The sequence below is a fragment of the Oxyura jamaicensis genome, chromosome 20 (genome assembly GCF_011077185.1).
Source record: "Oxyura jamaicensis isolate SHBP4307 breed ruddy duck chromosome 20, BPBGC_Ojam_1.0, whole genome shotgun sequence".
NCBI classification, from domain to species: Eukaryota; Metazoa; Chordata; class Aves; order Anseriformes; family Anatidae; genus Oxyura; species Oxyura jamaicensis.
This window is the reverse complement of record NC_048912.1, coordinates 6921826-6944712: the sequence shown is the minus strand read 5'-3', so window position 1 is coordinate 6944712 and position 22887 is coordinate 6921826. Positions and strand designations below refer to the sequence as shown.

At 42.8% G+C, this 22887-nt stretch overlaps 1 protein-coding gene across 3 annotated transcripts in view; it reads left to right on the top strand.

Annotated features, from left to right (window-relative positions):
- Positions 1–6339: 6339 nt before the first annotated feature.
- Positions 6340–22887, top strand: part of PREX1 (phosphatidylinositol-3,4,5-trisphosphate dependent Rac exchange factor 1) — a 175694-nt gene continuing 159146 nt past the window's right edge. For 2 of the 3 annotated variants that reach the window (XM_035344177.1, XM_035344176.1), the window contains exon 1: positions 6340–6786. In XM_035344177.1, the coding sequence (XP_035200068.1) occupies positions 6616–6786 (171 nt within the window). In that variant the 5' untranslated portion in view covers positions 6340–6615. Of the gene's footprint in view, positions 6787–19108; positions 19218–22887 lie in introns of those variants that run through there. The other variant, XM_035344178.1, reaches the window with a different exon arrangement.

The window sequence follows — 22887 nt, the reverse complement described above, 5'->3', positions numbered from 1 at the left end:
TTAACTAGGTGGGTATGATTGAGGAAGAGCCAAAGAGGGGAAATATGATAAAAGCGGTGAATGAGACAGTGGAAAGAAAAGAGCATCAGAGAAGTGAATAATGTCAAATACAACTCCCTCCCAGAATGTCTTCAAAAATTGGATTTCTTGACTTGATTATAGAATTATAGAATTCTACATTGATTACAGCACGTTTGAAAAAAGACATGCTTCTCAATGCTATGCGTTTAGGATTTGACACAAAGCTCACTGATGCAAAGGCAATAAGCTGTATTTCCAATTAACTAGTGAGTTCAATACCAGGAATATGTTCCAAAAATTTTGTCCATGTTACCTGACCTTATGATGGAAACAACTGTCCGTTCTCATTGTGCTAAATGTAATGGTAATATATCATTTTACAAAATAGGACATAATACAAAAATTCTGTATAGATCCTATGATATAGTTTAAGTATATCCTTCCTTCTTCTGAAATCCTGAATCCTTTTTGTCATTAAGTTGTTGACCTTTGGTTTTCTCTGGGATATTGGTTATGAAATAATAAAGTACATGAGGACTCTGAGGAGAAGCACAGGCTTCAGGCACTGCTGTCTCATCACACACTGAGGCGACCTGAACAACAGCATGGTTAAAATGTAAATAGCTGACTGGAAACTCGTGTGACATTGTGGAGGCCCCTTTGAGTGTGTTCTGTAAGTCAAAGACAGGAACTGCAAACTCCTGCATTCTGGGTTTGCACATATTGACACTGTGTTCTTGGGCAAGCCACTTCAGCTGTCTATATCTCAGTTACTCCATTTTCAAATGGACATAATAATACTTAACTTCTTCTGCCACACACTGTGAGTCTAATTAAGTGCTTTCAGAGTTTGACTGAATGTGTACAATATTATCCTCTAATCAAAGAGAATTCCACCCAGCCCTGCCTAGCAATTCAATTCCTTTGTTCTCCAAACTCACTCTAAGCCTCTCTATATTTGTCCTATGCCATTCTGCAGACAAGTTACCTGAGCGTTTTTCTTCCAAAAATTATTTTTATGCTGATTGTAAAAAAGGAAATGCAAATGCTCCACTGGCAGTTTAGGCTCCTGGAGAGTGAGAACCTGAGAAATTATTTCTGCAAAGCTCACCGCAAACTAAGTCTATATATTTTGCTTGAAGTTAAATCATTTCTAGAAATCAAAGGGATTAATTCTTAGCTAGAATAAATCAGCAGTGGCTTTAGTGAAATCAGTAAGCTGCCATGAAATATATAGGGGTAGGTGAAAGGTGATTCACATCCACTATACACAGGCCAGGGTCTGATTTCAATTACACTGGTGGAAATCTCTATTCACTACATTATTTCGACTGAAGTTTCTAGAATTACTCTGCATATCTACAGATACAATGACAGATTTTAAATTAGCTACTGCCATTCAGTAAACAGTGCCTGAAGTCAGGGCTTGTTCCCTGCTCAGCAGCAGCAGTAAAAGCAAGCAGCATTTTAGAACCTATATAGAAACGATACACTGAACACCATGGTACCACGGAACAAATCCCTGGTGCACACACGTCTTTAATGCACTGCAGAAATCCATTACTACCACCTCTAAAAGGATATAGTAGGACTACTATAAGTACAGAGGAGGGCAGTAAAGGTGATCAACCATATGAAACGGCTTCCATATGATGAGAGACTAACAGATCAGGGTATTTTAACTTGATGTAGAAAGCACTGAAGGCAAATCTCCTAAAGGTCTACAAAATCTTAAATGGAGAATAGAAGGAGCAGGGACAGTGATTAAGCTCTATTTCTCACAATATTAAGGTGTACACAAATAAATTGCCAAGTCTGAAGCAAAATGGATTTTTTAATTATTTTTTATGGAACACATCATGAAATGTGGAACTGATTGCTAAAGGATGCTGGAAAAGCCAACAGTTTAAATGTGTGTGAAAGACTTTAGGAGAATTCATTGTGAAATAGGTCCATGAGTGACTATTAAAAGCAATGGTCCAGGTACAACTTCTAGGCTCAGGAAATCCTCACACTACCTTAAGCAAGGTAGGTCATATACAGCACCTGAGTGCCAAAATTGTCTGGGGGAACCAAACGTCTTTTGTCCTATGGATTTCACATGTACACCTTTGGTATTTCTATGATGAGTTAATGCTGAACTGGGCTGGTAAATCTAGGGTGCCTTGTAGACATCATGTAACAGATCTGGAAACAGTATAACTGCAATCATGTGAGCTAACAGTTCTGTGATGCCTGCCTTTATGCAGTCCGTACCAGCTCATACACAGTTCCACACAGAGCTCACTTCCAGCTTTAAGCTTCTCTTAAAGTTAGCTTGCCATACGTGGACTGTTTGAGACCCATTTTCACCAAGAGGTCCATACAACCAACTTTTACAGCAGCATACAGGAACCTATAATCCAGCAGCTCTTTTAACACAACAATAAGAACACACACAAAAAGACCCGGTGGAGATCCATACAGGAAAGTAATGTTCATATATATTGTCCCTGTACCTGTCCCTGTCCCTGTTTATTCGGCACCACAATAAATTAATTAATGGGATTGGTTCATATAAATCACATATATAATGTGTACACATATACAATGCAGAATGTGTAATGCACTGGACATTTGCCTTTGTCATCAAGCCACTTTGAAACTAAGCATGAGTGGCAAAAATGGGCATTAGATTCAAAATTTCCTAATGTTAGCAGAAAGAACACCTGTTAACTCCAGAAAACTTCAAATATGCTTTTGGGAAGACTAATAGAGAGATATGTCTTTCAGAATGGAAAAACAATGGTTAAAGGAAAAAAAAAGGAAAAAAAAAAAAAAAAAAAAACAAACAAAACAAACAAACAAACAAACAACAAAAAAAAAAAAACAGTGGGGAAGAGGCAGGTAGGTACATTACTGGATCTTCCTTGCTAAAGAGTGTAATCTCAGTTTAAATTAACAAATTCTACAGTCACTCTGGATTTCTAAATCTTATTCTACAGCAGCCTTCCCAGAACCTTCAGTATGGCCTTCACAAGGCCAATAGTGAGTAATATTTTCTCCTACAACAGGGAACTCAACCAGTACAGAGACAAACACGTAGTTGAGAAGTATTTTTTTGGTATTGTAATGTCATGTAGAGACCTTAACACCTTGGTGTTACTGTGGTAGACAATGTACAAACATAACAGATCCAAACAACTTACAAGCACATGTAAATTAATTACATCTTCATGAAAGATGGTGAATTTCATGGTAATTGATATGTCACTCACCTGATAATTGACTCCCTGACTGTTTTACAAAGTAGCAGCATTTTTTTTGTTTGCTTTTGAAGTACTCACTTGAAAAAAATATTGGCAGTAAAATTTCTCTTCAAAACTGAACAGTAGTTGTAAACTACTTCCTTTTTAAAAATAATTTAAAAAAATAAGGAGGGAAAAAAAAAAAAAGCTAGGAGGCACAAATTCAGCTTCAGCTTTGTTCAGTTAATACACAACATCCCTTTAAAAATAAAAGAGCTGGCTGGCTAATTACAGATTTTTGTCTTTAAAATTAAAAGCCATGCTAGCAACTAATAAATCATCCAGTCTGAAGTAAGGACTCTTTGTGTATATTTGAGATAATTTGGAGAGAAATAAAGTAAACAGTAACTAACAAAACAAAACTCTTTACAGTACCAAAATATTTTTTTCTACAACTAAAAGAAAACTATTCCAAAAATAAAAGTGAATATTCTCTCTTTAATTTTAATGTAAACTTCTTTCTTAACATTTTAATCTTTCCAGTCAGAAGTAGCATCCTTTTAAAATACCTTACATAATAATGCTTTTAATGTTAACTATAAAGATAGAAACTGTGTATCTCACACACAACGTAAACAAGAAGGCATGCATACTACACAGTAGTTCAAGCATTGCTCAGATAGCATCCCGCTGTTTCTCTGTGATGGTCTCCTGTCTCAGCATTTGCTGAGAAAATGAAACTATTATGGGACTTCTGAGGCAAAAACAGGATCTAGAGTTAACAAATCAAAACTTTCAAACTGTCAGCTTTCTCATGCAGCCACAGGGTGGGGGCGTAGCTTTGGGGATGCTGATTTTTCCAGAGAATGTTGTTATTTAAACCATCAGGATGTTTTAAATGAGCGTCTTGTCACTTGTCCCACACAGAAATGTTATTTGATTTTTAAAAAGATAGCAACTAGAGACAGACTAACTAACTAAAAATGTTCTAGTAGCTCTCAGAAGAAAACAAATGGTAATAATTAACTGGAAGGAAAAACAGTGAATCTAGTGTCTAATCTGACCTGCTGGAAGTCTTGCTTCTTTGTCCTTGTCTCAGGCCTGTGCTGTGGCGCTCTTCCATCTCCTGTAGTGCCCCTCCATGCAGCTCAGATCTGTGCAAAACCCAGAATTATCTCCTGCTATACCCTTTCCTTCAGTGCTTTTCCCTCTGATTTCCTACAATTATGGATGCATCAGCTCTCTCATATTTTTCTTCCCATTTTGAGCAATCTTGTTTCTGACTGACTTGGAGTGAAGGCAAAATTTCTCACTGATAAGGTTGCAGAAATGGAGTGATATTACAATGTATTATGAGAATCATGTTTGCAAAGGTATGAATTGGGTATCTTGACCCAAAGCTACATCATAAAGCTACATCATACATCATATGTTAGCTGGCAAGGTAACATATCAATATTACTTGATTCAGACAATTTTGACATCTAGGTCTAAAAACATCTTCAATATTTCTTTATGAAGCAGACACACAGCCTGTTGCCACTATACCTTGACTGAAGAGTTGTTTTTTCATGTCATGTAATATGATATCCATGAAGCTTAAATCAGAATTAAAGATGAAAATTGTGTGTTGGACTGCCGTCATTTTCTCCTAAATAGAAAACTTAATGCTTAGGATAAAAGAGACCCACCAAGACAGAAAAATGTCACTGTTAAGTTGAAATACCAAAAGAGGTATTTTGTTTTAGCCTGAGGAAAATGATATTTTATCACATTACTTGTGTTCATGTTTACGGTAATAGATCAGATCTGTCCATACAGTTATGCCATTAAAAGTTTACATTATTAACATTTTAAAATTTTCTCTTGAAATATTTTTCTCCTCAATTCAAAGGAAATAAATATTTATTTGTACCATGAAGAAAGCCTGGCAGTTTTCCTATGGTGCATTGAGGGTATTTGAGTGAATCTCCACTGGTACGAATATTTCTGATTCACACCAGAGAAACACATTTCTTGTATATGTTCTCCATTGGTGTCAAAGTGTGTGTCCTCTTACTTCTGCATATCTGTGTACTTTCTGTGTATGCATTCCTGAACGCATTTCTAGGCGCCAGAGCATTGTGTTTGTGTGCCTGCCTCTCAGTACATCTCAGAGGAGGGAGATACAGATATTTGGGTGCCTGTGGTGCATTTCTGCCCCAATGAAGCTGTGTGTACGTCTCCACTTTCAGAGGTGTGTGCATTTGTGCCCATTTCTGTGTGCATACATGAGTTTGTGTGTGAGTGTGCCTGTCCTGGTGTGTGTCTGCTCGCAGCAGGCCATGGGCTGTGAGGGGTCTGTGTGTGGGTGCTGCACGTGGCGGTGTGTGGAAATGGGGCGTGTGGTGGTGTGTTGTGTTACTGCGGTGTGGGGTGCTCAAGTTCAGTGCCTTCACGTGTTGTGTGAACGTAGTGTTTGTGGGGGCCGTGTGTTGGGTGTGAGGGGTGCGTGTGTGAGGGGTGAACGGACTGAGGGAGAGCAGGTCGTGTGGCGTGTGAGGGAGTGTGGGTGTGAAGGGTGAGTGGATTGAGGGAGCGCAGGGCATTTGGCGGGTAAGGGAGCTTGGGTGTGAGTGGATGGAGGGGTGAGTGGATGGAGGGAGCACAGAGCATGTGGTGAGTGAGGGAGCTCAGGTGTGAGGGGTCAGTGGGTTGAAGGTGTGCGGGGCATTTGGTGTGTGAGGGAGCTCAGATGTGACGGGTATCCGTGTGAGGAGTGAGTGGACTGAGGGAGCGTGGGTGTGAGGGGCATGTGTGTGAGGGGTGAGTGGACTGAGGGAGCACAGAGCATCTGGTGTGTGAGGGAGTTCGGGTGCGAGCGAACTGAGGGCTGAGTGGACTGAGGGAGCGCGGTGAGGCCGCGTTCCCGCCACGCGCTACCCGTGAGGGCCACTCCGTCCCTCCCACCCTCGCCCCCCGCCGCTCTCCCCTCAGCCGCCCCCGGCCGGCCGCTGCTCGCCGCTGCCCGGGCCGGGCCTCCAGGGGCCGGGCTCCATCGCCTCCTCCCGCCCCGTCCCGCCTTCCTCGCCCGCCTCCCGCTCCCCCACACCCCCCCGCCGCCGGGGCTTCCCTTCCTCTCCTCATTCAGCGCCGCCTCGGCCGCCGAGCGCCCGCTGCGCCGCCGTTCCCCCGGTATGTCCCGCAGCCGGGCTCCCCTCAGCGCCCGGCTCCTGTAGCGCCTCCGCCCGCGGGCGAGGCAGGGCCGAGGGGGGCGGCCAGGGGCGTGCCGTTCCCGGGGCTCTCCGGACACCGCGGGGCTATGGGGGGCTCCTGAGGCGAGCAGCGGGGAAGCGGAACGCCTCACCCCGCCGCCACCACCACCACCATGGAGTCGCCTTCTCCTCCTCCTCCTCCTCCTCCTCCTCACCCCGGCGCAGCGGAGCCCGCCGGCTGCCCCAAGGACACGGACCGCCAGCTGCGCCTCCGTCTCTGCGTCCTCAACGAGATCCTCAGCACCGAGCGGGACTACGTGGGGACCCTCCGGTTCCTGCAGTCGGTGAGCAGCGGGCGGACAAAGCTCCCCTCAGGGGCTCAGCTCACTCCCGAGCGGCGTCCCGGCGGCGGGGCAAAGTGTAAGGGGGGCAGGCCCGCTCCGGCCGGGGAAATTTCTGCTCTTCGAGCCGCAAAGGGCGGGGGATGCCCCCGCTGCGTGAGGGGGCCGCCAACGGCGGCGTTTGGGCCTCCGGCGAGGAAAAAAAAAAAAACCATAGCCGGGGCGGTGGAGGGCCGGCTGTGCCGCCCCTGCAGCCCCGGGGAAGCACGCGGGTACCCTGCCCTGTTGTGAGGTGACAGGGACCGCTCCGGGAATGAATGTGCCTCGCTGAGCGCCTCCCCCCTTTTGTTGTTGTTCCGAAGTTGCTGTTCCGCCCAGCCACGAGCTCTACCCTTGCCTGTTGGCTGTTATTTGTAAATAAATACTACATATATATATTGCTTTACGGGTAAACACAAATATGGGATTGGGCAGGGTGTGTCTGTGCATGTGGAGACAATTATACCCGCCCTCCGAACGGAGTGGTTCAGAAGTAAAACTCCATCTGGATGTTTCCTTTTTCCTACGTAGGCTCTAGATGTGGAATTCATCAGCATACCACCACAGTCCTGCAAATAACTCGAAGAGCCCGCAGTAAAAGTTACTAGATAACAGATATGCCATAAAAAAAGAAGAAGAATAAACTATTTGATCACACAGAGATCAGGAATCAAAGCAAGGGAAGTCTGCAGAGATTTCCAAAAGATTGGTCAGGGCAAAAATTCTTTCTGGTGTTTTGCTAGATAAGTACTAAACCCTGATTTCATCTAAATGGCTTAGACCCTGGACCCTTTTTGACTCATCTTTCCAGCAAAGCTTTTGTTTGTTTGTTGTTTAAATTCAGTTTGTTCAGAGTCACCCAAGTGACAAACTGTCTAGCATAAAGATAAATGGAAAGGAAGTGGTTGCTTTAAGAACTAGTCTCTACTTAAATCCTCCTTTTCTCTCTCAAATAGTTGAACACAAAGTCTGTAATTTCAGAAAGCTTTCAATTAAAGTGTCAGTTAGCTTCATTTAAAATGAGGATTCTGTCTCACAGTAAGGAGATTCCTAAAATAGCTGCAAGTTACAAAATGCCACACCCTATAGACAAAACAAAATAATAATCATAATAAAACTCAGAAAATTCCTCTGTCCTAAGTACTGAATTTGCGATTTTGTGAGCTGCAGGCTGGAATGCAGATTCAGGCTGCATGTGTTTTTTAGCTTCAGATCCTACAGCTAAATGCATTCTCAATATTAACTAATGGGATTCTCATATATTTAAACAGAACAAAACAGCCATTTATTTATTTATATTTGTTAACTTGGCAGTTTTCGTGGGAGCAGCGGTGAGTAATATGCCTTAGGTAATGGCAGGAGAAGATACCGATGGAGTATGCTTGGCTGCCTTCTCAGGATGGCTTGCTGCAGCCGGAGCCCTTCACAGTCACTTTGTTAGTAGCTACTTGCCGGAGATTGGCGGTAGAATTATCTTGGGGGCCTGTTCTGATAGCAAAGCTTTACTCCCCTGTGGAGTTTCTGTTTCGGTAATTATGTTTGAATAAAGCACTGAGGGATGGGATCTTTCCTATCTCTAGGCCTTGGTTTAGAGCAGCGTTCACACATAGGCTTAGCTTGAAGCGCGTATTGAATGTTCTTCTGCTGTCCTAAATAACAAGTTCCTTCAATCATTGACCTAGTTCTTATGGGCTGAGTCTCTATACAACTGCATTCAGGCAGCTGAATGGTTTTAGCACCAAGGAAGGGAGAATGAGGGCCTACTGCAGCACGTGAGGGTGAATGGAGCAGTAGTGGGAAGATATTTTTAAAAACAAAATTTGGAGTGAGAAATATTTTCTGCATGAATTTGGTGGAAGGCCCTAACTTAGTACCTTCTAACAAGTAGCTCTGGGATTTGGTATTCTCAGATCTACATGGGCCTCACAAATTAAGTCCACTTTACTCCCATTAGCTTTTTTTCTGAGTGGTCTGATGTGACTGTGTAGGAACTGTTGCTTTTGCCCCATGGGTCTCTTACTGTCTCGTATTCCATGTGAGCAGCACTTACCCAGTGCAAAATAAACGTAAACTATTCTACTTTCTGGGGTATGGTACCCAGTTAACACTCAAATGTGTTTGTGTGATATTAATTTTTTTTTTTTCACAGTGTGAATTGTACTGAAATTGATTATTTTTCCATAAGTTATAGAAGGAATTTCTTGGCAGCAGTGGAGAAAAGGCTGCAGTTCCCAGATCCTGTGGAAACTAGTTACTGTAGAACATGAGCTGAGACAGGAGGGGTGCAGGTTCCTTTGCTTCAGAAACTTTAACCACTTTGATAAATAAAGGAAGGCTAAATCTCACATCTTTCAGTGATTGGAAGGAGTTTTCCATAAGTAAGATGGGACAGTTGTGTTTTAGAAAAAGGTTAGGTGAGGGAGTTTGTGCTCCTTGTTAAATATTTGCCATTGAAGCTGGAGTTCTCATTAAGTATTCTCAATAAACAATGTTTTAAAAAGCAAACAACTAAATTCTATGGGTTTATTCACAGCCCTGAGGTTGCTTGCTAACAGAAGCTTCCATGTATTCCCTAGTAATGTAAAAGAATCTCTTAAGTATTTGATACTATGGATTTGCAAAACAACTAAGACTATTTCTTGTCCTTTTTAGAAGACTAGCATGTGAGGGTGTTAAAGGAAAGGTTTCCTTTTATCTTTTTCTTATTCTTAGAAATCTTCCCCCTCCCCCCAGCCCCCCTTCAAGCTATAGGGAAAGTAGTTTCCCCGGAAACAAAGGGACTCAATCTTTATTTTGTTTGCCTTGTGTAGAAGATTGTCTTTATTTTTGCTTCTATGGATTCATAAAGTGGGTATCATGAAAGTTATGGCACATCAAGTTCTCTTTTCTCACAACAAAAATTGTTAGTCACCATGAAAAACATCTTGCTATTGGTTTTGTGCTCAGAAGTAAAAACATTAATAAAAATGCTCGAGGTATTTACCCATGTAAATAATGTAGTGTCTAGAACCTGTTATTTCCTACCTCTAGTAATTCTCACAAAAGGAGTTGTATCTGCAATGTGAACTTAGCTGTCCCACATCGCTACAGCTTAATTGTTTTATTCAATCCAATAGGTTTGATTTGGGGGCACAAGAAGGCAGTGCTGGTCAGTTTGTTCCTGGTCTGTTTCTGTTAGAAAGTCCGTTTCCTAGTCCGTTTCTGTGAGAAGTCTCATTGCAGTGTTATGTACCAGAACTGTGGAGAGAACAAAACCTCATAGCTTTTTACTGTGGTTTGCTCCAGATCTTGCAAGATGAGGCGATCAGTTCCAAGGGTTATAGCTATTTTATTAGAGTGCCTACATTCCATATTAAATGCTAGTATGGTACAGATAGGATACTCATGCATATCATAGGATTTTGATACACTTTTCCTAGATTGAGCCTCAAAATGAAGAGATGCCATACTGAGAAAGGGCAAACTGTTTTCTACCAGCTCTTGGCTAATGATCTGAAGTTACTCAATTATGAATATGCACAGGCTGTATTGTGTCCTATCTTATCTGCCATTTTACTAGGCAGGTGTGATGTTGCAAAATACTGAATGCTGCTTGAAGAAATACCGTGGAAATCATGAATATTAATAGATAATGTAGTTATGTGGATATGTGCTAACTTTCTTTATAAAGCCCCATTATACAGACCAACTTTTAAAGCATCAGGGAGAACTACAGGGAATGGATGAAAACATACTGCTGCCAACGTCATTAAAGAACTACTGATCAAATGAGAAACAAAGTGGAAAATTGTCTGAAGCTAATGGAACTTGACTAAAAGTTACTGATGGAGTAAGATAAACTTCAAAGAGAACAGGGCAAATAGTTCTGTTGTAAGTCTCTGCTGAGATCATAAGCCATAAGCATTTTCAGTCTCCAGACTTCAAGATTCAATTAATTCTTTGCCTTCCTGCAGCCTCTTTTAACAGTGCAATTTATGCAGAAATGTTTACGCGTTACATGCAACCTTGTAAATATTTCAGTTTTATGTGACAGAACTAAAACAGGCAATGATTTACTTTGATGACCAGTCTGATACATGTTAAAGCATCTGTCTGGTGACATATAATTTTGCTAGCATACCAAGGTTGACATAAATTTGTGGCTGACAGTAGAGCCTTTGGGTACTGAGGCATAACATTGCCACTCTGCAGTCCCTAAGCTTACTTGTTCTCTAGGTATCTGTTCTTGCCTGTGCTGTAGAAAAAAGTCCCTGCAAAATTCCTTGAGAAAAGAAAGGTTGTGGTTTGTTTGAATGTGATATAGTCATTCCACAGAATTACGGTCAAATCTGTGATATTGCTGTTGTGGTGATTAAAGACCGTTTTTCAAGTGAGGAGGTGCAGGAGCCCTGAGTAATTTCATGCACATTCACTGACCATTGTTCTAAAGATAGACTGAATAGTGGTATGCAACAATTAGATGTCAGCATTTAGAGGTTTGGCTTAGCAGTTTGGAGATGTAATCATATTAATTGCATGTGAAAGTGTAGTAACAGTAATTATCCAATATACTAGATTGCAATGGTAGGTATTTTGTTGTATACACACTTAATTTTTTCTGCAGTCCTTTAATTTCACTAAACACTTGGGGTAACCTGCACATGCAGCTCCCACAACTTGGTCAGGTAATTGCAAGTATATACAACCAAATTGTGCTCTGCATCGTATACAGATATGGCTCTTTCATCTCCAAAGACAAACCACCAACTTGTAGATTTTAATATCAGGATGCCAGGATGTACTTCTAGCTTGAACAGTTGCTGTGTGCTCAGGGCAGGCATGAGAACAGAATGAAAGTTGAGCTGTCCTTATCAGACAGGTATCAGGTTGGGTAACTGATTGTACCAGGACTATTTTCAGGTTTGAATATTATGGCATCTTTTATTTTTATATGAACATTAGAAGTCTTCCATCTTATCTATTGTATAAATATTATGTTAGGACACGTGCCATCAGATAAATTAACCCACATCCTACAGTCTCAAAATATTTGTTATGCTCCCTTTTCTTGTTTGCTTTGTGGTTGTAATTGATCTAGTATCTCTGGATTTTGCACTCCACCCATCTCGAAATATGATAAGCATCACAGGCCTCTTATTTTTTTCTTCATATTTCACAATCGTGTTTGCATCCAAGATTAGTGCTCTGGTACTCAGAGCAGCAAACAGACCATTTGTCTCATCTGTGAGGTGTGGTTTCCTGTCCTGCTCTGTTCTCTGCAAGTTTCACCCTTGGTAGGCCCAGATAAACTCTGATTCTGCAAGGTGAACCATGTGGTTTGGGTGATGCCGTTCCTCTGCTAAGAGACAGCTAAAAGAGCAGCTGGGGAGAGGAAGGAGATAGAAATTTGTTTGGAAGAGATCTAAATTAGCTTTGCTGTTCGGTAGCTTCAGTTACTCAGATGTGCCTGCCTACATCCAATTGTTATGATTGCCTATGACCGAGACTTTGTGCTGTTGAGTCTTAACAACATGGGATGTTTTTCTTAAAAGTCTGGTTCCTGACACTTGTAAATTGAGGAAGATTGTGGCTTTCGTTTTAAAGGGCAAGTTTTGTAGCCCTTGTGGTTGTAGAGTGTGAAGAACACCAGCAAGGCATAAATGCTCGTTAATTTTTAGGAGTTTGCATTATGACTCTTGAATTGGGCTGGCAGTTCTGTTGGTAGGAGTTTTGTTTTCAGATTGTGCTCTGCAAAAACAGCTACTAAAGGCTGAAATGCAAGCAGGTGAGAAAGTTCTTTTGTGCTGGATACTAAGAGAATCTGAAGAAAATGGTCTGGAAGTAGAAAGTGAAACAAAATGGAAAATGGAAAAGCAAAAGAAAGCAAAGAAAGCTCTGAATATATTTATTCATCTTTAGGCTTAGAAGGAGGAAAGCCCCAGCTGGTGTACAGCAGCGAAACTTCAGGGACGTCAACAGCATTGTCAGTTTTCAATAGCGAAGGATTTTTTTCCATGCATTTTGAAAGTTTCTCTTGCATCCTATATCTGTCATATTTCACAGGTCAGGGTATACTAAATGATGTTAATGTTAATTCCTACTTCCACATATCAGAGGGATATGACAAAGACAGAGGGATCTTCATAGTTTTTACTTGTTTCTGAAATGCCAGCAGGTGATAACCTCTTCTTCCTCCGGTGTATGGATGGGAATGCAATAGGGAGTACAGTCTAAGGCTACTTGGAGCAGATTTTCTTGCAGACCTGCCTGTGTACTTTCTGTCAGACTTTTCATTGAAACACCGTGTTGTGCATTTCTGTGGACGTCAGGTGGACTGCTTGCTGGGTCTGGAGAGCCAGCCGTGGGTCTAAGAGCAGGGACTGAGGATACAGAATTCAAGGGTTCTCTTCTACTTGGAGACATAAGTTTGAGCTCAATTTCCTTCACTTGGAAAGTTGTGTGACCAGCCCATGTCTTCTGCAGTGAGGCTTTACAAACCAAAGGTATATAGGAGCGCAGCAGATTTTTCACATGAATTAAGTTGTTTAGTTATTTTTGGACTCTCACAGAAGAGCCACAAGGAGAAAATACCTGTAAATCCCCCATGTGGTTTCACCGCTCTGCTGCCACACAGGTGAGAAATAAACCTCCTTTTTCTTTGCTTCCTGTAGCTCGTTCTGGCTTGGCGTGCAGCTGACCCTTGTTAACTGTTCTCTCTTTTCTTTGGTCGTTCCATCCTTCAGAATGCAGTGTTTGCCCTGGCTCTCCCTCCTCGATTGCAGTGATATCATCAATCAAGCCCTTTTGCCATTTGTCCCTCCCTCTCACGTCGGGGATGCCAGTTGTCTGAACATGTGTCGTGCTCTCTGGGGGGCAGGGAGAGCCTGGCTGCCCTGTGCTTTCCCAGCGCTGTGCTGTTGCCTCTGCAACAAATCTCTTTTGCAATAGCAGTCTGGGGCTGAGTAAGTGCGCGGGAGGGACAAAGACCCTGGGCTTTGGTAGAAATGCTCTGATCGGAAAGGAGGGTCATTTCTGATGGTATATCCTGGCGTTTACGTGTCCTTATTGTTGTAAACATTTTCCTAATGCCTACTGTAATGTCTCAACTCTTTTTTTTTTCAGTGAGCACAGAGGTGATTTTTTTCTCTTGCATCAATTTCTCAAGTATATTGTGGCTGTTAGCATGTTGTATTTCAGTCTAGACTAAATTGTCAAATTATTCAATTCTTTTCTCACAAGCTATTTAATTTTACCTCTGATAATTTCTGTGCTATTATTTGGATTCTCTACTTAATCTGTTTCTCGAACTCTAGTACTTAAACTGTGGGCACAAAGCACTTACAAGTCTTTAGCAGTGCAGAGTTCTTACACGTTATACAGGAGGTGTATTGTAGCACAGCAACCATAAACGGTTTGCCTGAATTTGTACCTGTCTTTGAGGACAACTCATTGATCATACCAGTGACAGCGACTGTTTGCATACAGGATTTATGGGAGCAGTGTAATGTTTACAATTCTGGGAAGTGTCCTGGAAGGACAGCGCTGAGCCTTGCTTAAGGGGCAGAGAGCAACGTGCCTTCAAGTCAGCTTCTCTGGTCAGACCTGGCGGTCCTAGCGGCATCCAGCTCTGTGGGGGTATCTGAGGCTTGAAAAACCATCTCCCAAGTGCCCTGTCTGCCTGCAGGTATGCAGATGAGTCCCTGACAGATGAGGCTTTCAACAAATTACCTATTTCTGTTGCCTGCCTATTGTTTCCTTTAAGCGCTTGCAAGAAAATACAAGGGACTATGTGAGAATTTCCCTTTTATTTCCAGCTGTAAAATCCATTTTCTATTTTTTTCTTTCTAGTCTCAGCTGGATTCTCAATCTGCAATGCACGCCTTCTTGGTAAATGTCTTGTAGTGGGTTTTTAAGGTGTAAATTGTAAGGTATGTTTTCACGTTGGTGATGGTCTGAGTCACTGTGCAGTGGCAGTCTGCAGTGGTGGCCACATGCCACCACATGGAGCTGACCCACATGCATGTGTACCTGCTTATCTGCTACGCCTTTCATTATCTGTGAAGGCTACCATTAGTTTTCTTGCACTAAATTAGGATTTAGTGACACAGCATTGCAGAAACCTAATTTGGCCCATCAGATCTTGATGGACCAGGCCTTACCTGTGGCAAAGGCTTTCACATCTCCTTGTTTGACACTCTTGAAACTAGGAAATTGAAAGATACCTTCTGGACTGCTGTATTTTGTGAAGATTTTTCATTTGCAAATAGCATTTGTCACAATTGCAGACATCTGTTTTGTGGATCAAACCTTTGAAATGGTACTGAATGGCTGTCTCCGCCAGTTCCTTGTCTTCACAGCAAGGATCTGTTGCAGCCATCTTTCAGCCAAGCCCGTTTATTTCATGCGTTAGATGACATGCAAGAATGCATAGTTCATTTGTAGTTAATGCTGCTGCATGTTCCCGTCCTCCTTGTAGTGTGGTGGGATGCTTAATCCATATTTACACAGCAGTATTTCCATTAATGCCCTGCATTGACAGATGATTTCTTGATTAATGCAATCAGTAAAGCAGTGCTGCTTCAGAGTGCACGAAGGCTGTTTGCATTAAGGACCTAAACAGAGGGGTTGTACTTGTGACACAGGAAGGCTGCTGTTTCTTCTTCTGGGGTGACTTCACTCCATTTTCCAGGTCTCCTTTCCGTCTCTTAATTTCTCAGTGTTTTACATTCTGTTTTCTACTTGCATTGAAATAACTGCTCCTACCTTTTCCAAGGATGGAATGGAAGTGTCACTCTCTTATCTGTTTGGAAGTTTTCCTGTTCAGCAGAAGGAATGACTGCAGCGTTCTCAGCCCTTAACAGCCAGAGGCAAGAAAAAGATTTGAAATATGCAACAATGTCATTTTTTAGTCAGCTACAGAGACTTCATTGTGGAGTAATGCAATTCCTACAGAGCTATCTCATGCAGAGACTGAATGGCACCTTATACTTCTCTTTCCGCTCTGAGTCACAAACTCAGGCTGGGGCTGGGGATGCACCAACAGGATGCCGAAGACCTGAGCAAAACCTTGGACTTGAATGCTGTTGCAGGTGAAGACTGCTGGTTGATTGCCCAGCCTAGGCAAGACTGGTCAAAGCTTTAACTCTGCCTTCTGCCCAGCTGATCGAGGCAAGCTGCAATGGGCACTCAGAGCTGCAGTAGACCTGTATTGGGGGAGAACCTCAGGGTGGTTACTGTGGCTAAAATGCCTGGCTCCCTTCTTCTTCCTTGTGTAGGAGCAACTCGTATGAAGCAACCTCAGCTCCCTTTGAACTGCAGATCTCAAGACGGGAGTGGGAGAAAACAGTTCTGTGGGAAGAAAATAGTTCCTTCCTAATGAGCCCTGCTCCTTAGAAGAATAACCCACTGCTTACACAGCTGAGAGCCATATGGCAGGCCACAAGATAGTAATTGCCCAAAACTGCATGGGAGCTGTGACAGGCCCTTGTAAACCTAAGGATAGGAGGACACACTGACCATTCCAACTGTCATGATGCCCATGTATGAAAACCCACCTACTTTCTCACCCAGTGCTGCTAGCACAAGGACTTGTCGCTAACTGGATGGAACTTCCAGCAGTTCAGGGAACAACAGGCAATTTCATGTCATATATTGCTGAGCTGCAGTGAAGGCAATAGGTTTCTACACCCCGATTATTTAAAAATCGGGTTGTTTACTTGCATTATGGGACTGTGGAACTGATAAAGAAGCTTGTATGTTCATGTAAGAATGTTGAGTCAATCTCATTGCTATCACTAATTTTATGGAGGAATATCAGCCATACAAAAAACACCTGACTGCAACCCAGCTGACATCTCATGATTCATGGAGTAAATTCTTGAACACTTTCAATGCAAACTTCAGTTTTTATTCTGGCTTTGCTTGCGGTCAGTTCTTGTGTGCCAACAGGTTAATTTGTTGGTTCCCAAACTACTTAGCATATGTAAAATGAGGCTGTTCTGATGTTTTTTTTTATGAGCACTGTCTTTTAGTCATTAAAAGTATTCATGGACTAGTCATCATCCAGTTGGCACAGAAATACACTTCCAGTTTAAATAAATAAATAAAAGGAGGAAACAATTTAACATGCAGGGTGATGATGGTATGTTGCCAGTGGGCTCATAGTTACTGTTTAGGAGTTAGGACTAATGTTTCCAGGGCTCCTTGGAGCATGTGTTGGGATGTACTTGGCTATATGTTTTGGCTGCCAAGCTTGATGTGATTGGGCTGGGAGTTTGACTGGTACAAACCAGGTTGCTGGTTTAGATGTGAACCAGTGTCACTGCCAGTGCTGCCAAGCACGGTTTCTTTCTGCTAACATCTCTGCCTGTTCTGACATACAAGGGGAAAATATTGACTGCTGGGGGGTCATGCTGCTCATCGCTCCCCTGAGTGGGCCACTTAGAGAGAGACTGGCTCAGTCCTTTACAGTGGTGACCCTGACTGCTGAGACTGTCACCAAGGAGCGATGCTTGACTTTGTGATCCAAATGATTTAATAAACGATTTATTAAGAAACAGCTTTGAACTTGAGACTCATTTTACACTGGAAGTGCTGGATGGCTGTCAGATGTTAAGTACTTTTGTACATGTTTAATGAGCTTAGATTGGAAAAAAAAGGCATAATGACACTATCCACGTTTCCTTATACATTTGCTTATCCGGAGTAAATCACTTAGTGATAACACTTTTGTCTTGCAAGTTTTGCTTGCTCCTGTGCCTATCATCCTAGCATGGTTTGAGTAACTTGGAACAACCCGTCATAGGATACATGAGGGAAATATGTGTCAAGAAAGAGGAAAAAACCATAAAAGGTTGCATTCAGGGTTATTTCAGAGGCTGAGGAAACTGCCAATGAGAGGAGCTCCCTGACGTTCAAAGTGTGGTGTGTAAGTGGCGGATGGCCCTGGTCTGGGGACAGATTCCTGATAAGAACTCACTAAAATGCAAATTCCTATCTCAGATAGGTGGGTGGGTTTTAGCTACACGGCAAAGTCTCTGGTCTCATGGGACTTTCTGTCTAATCTGACAACTGCTTTGAATTCACAGGGAGCCATTTGCTGCTAACATTGTCACTAGGAGGCTAAAGAACCCCCTTTCATTTGTTTGAAGGGGCAGGGACGGAAGGCTGTAAAACTTTTGAGCTGGTGAAATGCTGCAGACTCTGAAACCCGATTCTTAAGCAGAATCCAGGTGGTTGTGGGAACAATGGACAAGCCTGCTGCAGATAAATATCAGTGGGCTGTGGATTATTTAATATGTGGGTTACAGGGGGTGAGGAGATACTGAGGCAGAAGTTTATCTGATGTTGTCAGGACTGATCAGTGGTTAATGCCCTGTATTGTTAAGCAAGAGACTCAGGCTACAGATGTAGTAAACAAAACAGTGCCGGGCTTTATTCTCTGGCCCTGAGGCCAAGTGCCATGATCTGGTCTTGCCTTGTCCTCCCGATTTGTCCTAGTCTCAAAGTAGGGTGGCTGCATCCAGCCTGCTTCCTGGCAATGGTCCCTGCCCTGTTCTAATGCTGCCACCCTGCCTGGGACGTGGTTAGGGCAGTGTGAGGATGCCTGGGCCGCAAGGGTGCCAGGCACTTTTCCAGCACTTCTCCAGCAGTATTCCCAGGCTCAGGCCTGTGTCCTGCTGCTGTTAGCCTTCTAGGATGGGCATCCCCCAGCCTCTCAGGCACATCTCCCTGTAACAGGGCTGGGGTAGAGCAGGGATGCCTGTGGCAGAGGTAACACCAGCCCCAGTACGGGGGTGGCTGCGGATGGGTTTCCTCCTGATGCTTTGTGCTTAGGTGAAAGTTGTAGGTGCCAGGCCACAAGTGGTGGCAATTTATTTGGCCAGTGTTCCGTAAGTGATTTCTGTCACTGCTGACTCTGTCGTTGCCCCAATATCTTCCGTTTTCTTGGTCTGTGCAGGAGGGAAGGAAGAGGAAATGCAGTCTGAGCGGGTGGGGGCTACTTTAGGACAGAGTGAAAGGGAAGCAGACTGCAGTTACCTAGTTCTGACTGTCACTGCTAACAGTTGTGAGCTGAGACACAGTACACTGAAAGCACGTTGGTCCTTCATGTGAAGTGCTGCTTGCTCATTTCTGTTTTATTTAATGCCCTTTTTACTGTGGAAAATCCAGGGCTTCAGACAGTCCTTGCTGGACGCTTGAGTATTATTGTTTTTTTTTACCTTACATCCCTCTGGATGCTGGTGCTCCTGTCCCGGTCATGTTACCGGTGCTGTGCTCAGAAATTGGCTCAGATGGGAAACAGCTGTTTGTGAGGAGAGGGTGTTGACAAGATGCAGAAAAGGGAAGAATGGTGGGGGAAGGTTTCCAAAGAGAGCTGCAGAAGTACGTTTGCTAGGAGCATTCAGTTGTCAGAGGCATGATCTCTCAACGGGAAAAGATGGATGTTGGAGAGAGGCTTTTCCCAGAATGTGGTTCCTTTGTCAGCTCTTATACCAGAGCATGTGCAAATAGCCCTGTTGCAATGAAATGCCTCCTTCTTTGCATTGGCACAAGTGTTTTGTTCACATGCGTGGAGAACAAGTTCTGGAAGCTTGTCAGTAAGCAGATGATGATTTGGGGGCTCTTTGGGCTAAAGATAATTTCTTTGGGAAATAATTGAAAGGTGAGATCTGCTGATTACATTATTTATACAAGACAAAAGTGCCACTGGAGTTCTTAACTTAGTCATGAAATGGTATGAGGCACACAAAAGCCAGTGTATTTAGCGGTGCAGTATCTATGTTTTTGCTGGGCTTTTTACTGAGCCAGGCCTCCAGCTTTGCCATAGCTGACTTGCTAGTATTTTGCTGGATCCCATCCTCTGGCCTTCACGTTGCACCCAGATTCTTGGTTTACGTTGCCTTGTTTTACCAGGGCTTGCACAAGGACAGATAGTCTGCCTCCTCCTTTGCTCAGAGTAACTCCACTTAGGAGTTAGGGAACAAGAGGAGAAAGTGTTTAGAAACAAAAATGAACCAATAAAGTTAAAATGTATTGACGACTTTTGAGCTGAACACAACTGGAAAGAGTATTGGTTTTGGGTGAATGGAAGAAGTCAAAAAGGACAGGGCACTACTTCTGGAGTTAGAGCGGGTCAGTGCAGACAAAGTACATCATTTCATAGCCTTTCACTATTTGCCACCCATGATGGCTCTGTGAAAAAATCAGCTCTGGGCAGTTCCTGCTATAAAATTAAAAATTTGTATACAAGTTTCTTTATTGCTTTAGTTTCTGTTGTTGGTTGGGCTTGTATTTTTTGTATGTTTGCCAAATGAGGCATGACTTTCTTACTCTTTATTCAGTGAACAAAACATTCCCTGAAGTAATGCATCTTTTCATCTCTTATTTGACTATTAAGCCTCTCTTGCCTTAAATATTTAATGTACTCAGTTGCATTCTGGCATGGTGAACAGATCAAGCTGATGAAACCTTGCCTAGTAGATGGATTGTTTTCTGGTGAAGGGTGCTGGAAAACTTCTGCAGTTACACTGAATAGCAGAGGAAAAAGAAAAAAGAATACTTAAGGTGATGTTCTTCTTTGCATTATGTTTGTCAGAGCATCTTTTGGGGCTTCTGCTGTCTCCATGGACTTTATCCTGCAGGATGCTGAAGCCCGGAGGAGCTGGTGAAGCTCAGCCTGCTGTAGCAGGTGCTATCACCTTGCAGTATCAGCCTTTTGTATGTAAATATGAACATCATCAACAGCAAGCACATCTGGGAATTTCACTCTGACCTGTTTCCTGCCACATCTAAAACCAGCTCAATATGCATCTTGACATCAGAGAAGTTAGAAAGTATGGCTAGTCTTTTGGATTTGTCTGTTACACTGTGCATGCAGCATACATGTCACAGGAGATCCTTTTGCACAATAGAGACCAATGAGCAGTTGCACAAGAAAAAGCCACAATATTTGGAAAGTAAAGTATGAATCAAATTTTTACAGCACACAACCAGAGGAACTGAAATTTGCAATCGGCAAGCAAGAATTAAATTGCAGTGGCAGCAGTTGCTGTGTCCAGGTGGTGTGTGTTTGGAAGCAAGGCTGCATGACCTAAGTTCTTTTAATGTGGTTCTGGGTGAGCTGCTGGGGCAGCATGGTATCAGAAAAACAGCTTAACCCAGTGGAAAGAAAAGTCTCAGGCTGTTTTTTTCTCAGGCTTTGGAGAAGAAGAAAATTTTTGCTTTGAAGTGCATTAAGAATAAAGATACTGGTCTGTGTTTATGTGGCGCTTTTTCAGCTGTATTTTCTCAAAGTAAAAAAACAAAACAGCATTTAGCAAATGGAGAAACTGAGGCCCAGAAAAGCAAGATGACTTGCCTGAAGGTTGCAGAGGAAGTAACTAAGAGAGTCGGCAGCTGAAGCTAAATATCCTCTTGAACCTTCATTTCCCTTAGGAGAAAAAACAGAGTAAAAGATGTCACACAAGCTATACATCCTGGTGGAAAAAAGCAGCAAGAATAATACTCCTTTAATTCAGTCTTCTGGCAACCAGCTGACACATCCTTGGCAGTTAATGCTCAATGAACTGGTGGTCGCAGCTCTGTTCCAACAGGACTGTTAGGTATAACCAGAAGCAGTGCTGGCAATCTCTACATACAGACCAAGAGTCAGTGAGGACGTGGGACACTGGCACTATCAGAACTGGAAAATTATTAGTGCTGGATGTAAGAGGCTGTGCTCGGAGAGTTTTCCTGTTGTAGTTCGCTGATGTGAACATGGAGTGTTGAACATAAGTCTCAGCTCTTCAGGAATTGCCAGTCAGCAGCTTCCCATTGCTCAGTGAGTAATAAAAATGTAAATAAAGAAGTTACTTTATGTCTTAGAATTACTCAGTGGCAGTTGTCTGAACAGTTGTGCTTATGCTAGAATCTCAACAAGTGCAAGTGCAAACACTCAGACATCTGGTTGTTTCACGCTTGCCTAGTCTGCTTGTGTGTATGTTAGCTGCTCTTCTCAGCACTATGCAAAAATACTTTATTAAGCAGTTAGTGCAAGCCTGAGTTCTGCAATCAAGCCCTTGCTGAGCACAAAGGGTCTAAAAGACAGAAGTGAAGTGAAAATGTCAGTGGTTTGAATGTACTGCTTGTGCTGCCCTTATGTTCACTAGGAAATGCCAGCCTGTTCCAGGAAAGTGAAACTGTCAGAGACCAAACAGAATCCGAAGGGAGATTTGGAAAAAGCTTAGTTAGAACTGTCAGTATATACAGCACTTCTCTTGTGTGGCTCCCCTCTACTTCTTGATTTTGGTGAGGAGCCGGAACTTTGGAGATGCCACAGAAGGGAAGCTTCTTCTCAGGCAATATTTTAGTTCCAGTGTTCAGATTTTAAAATTGAAAGAGAATTGAATAAATCTATGAATCCTGAAATTTACTGCACAAACCCATTTTTTAGAGCAGGAGGGTGTATGTTTCAGGTCTCTATGTACACTTATTCAAGGCTTCAGCTGTTTCCTCTTCATTTGCTTTGAAGATTTATCTTCAGTCAGTGCTCTTGTTGGGTGTTGTCCTAATTCTTATTTTTGTATGAGAAAACTTTTGTTCATCAGATGTGTCCAAGGGGAAGGAGAGAGCATTGTATTTTCAGCCTCCTCGTCCCTACTGTTGGAGCTCGCAGGTGATGCTGTTGTATGGCCCAAGGGGGGTGGACACACAAAGGCCCTCTACGGTTGGTTTGATGCACACAAAATTCATGTGGATACTTGAGGGTTACAATCTTTGTACTTCCTACTCACTGCAAACAACTGGAAATGCTGGGGAACGCAATATAGCAGTACTCTGGAATCCCTATTTCATTCACTGTTAGGTTAGAGTACAGTAGACTGAACCAGAAAGTATTTCCACTCACTTTGTTCTGTTTCACTGCTTAGGGCTCTAACCGATGTTTGCAGGTACATTTAGATGGGTCTCCATGACGGTTAACATGACAGTGATTGTCTTGCCCCATTCCTAGAACCTGAAGTCCTAGGAAAGGACTAGGAAAGCATGACTGGGGGTTCTGTTTTAGCTCCCGTAGTTCCCAGGTCAGTGTATAAAGCAGGCTTTTAT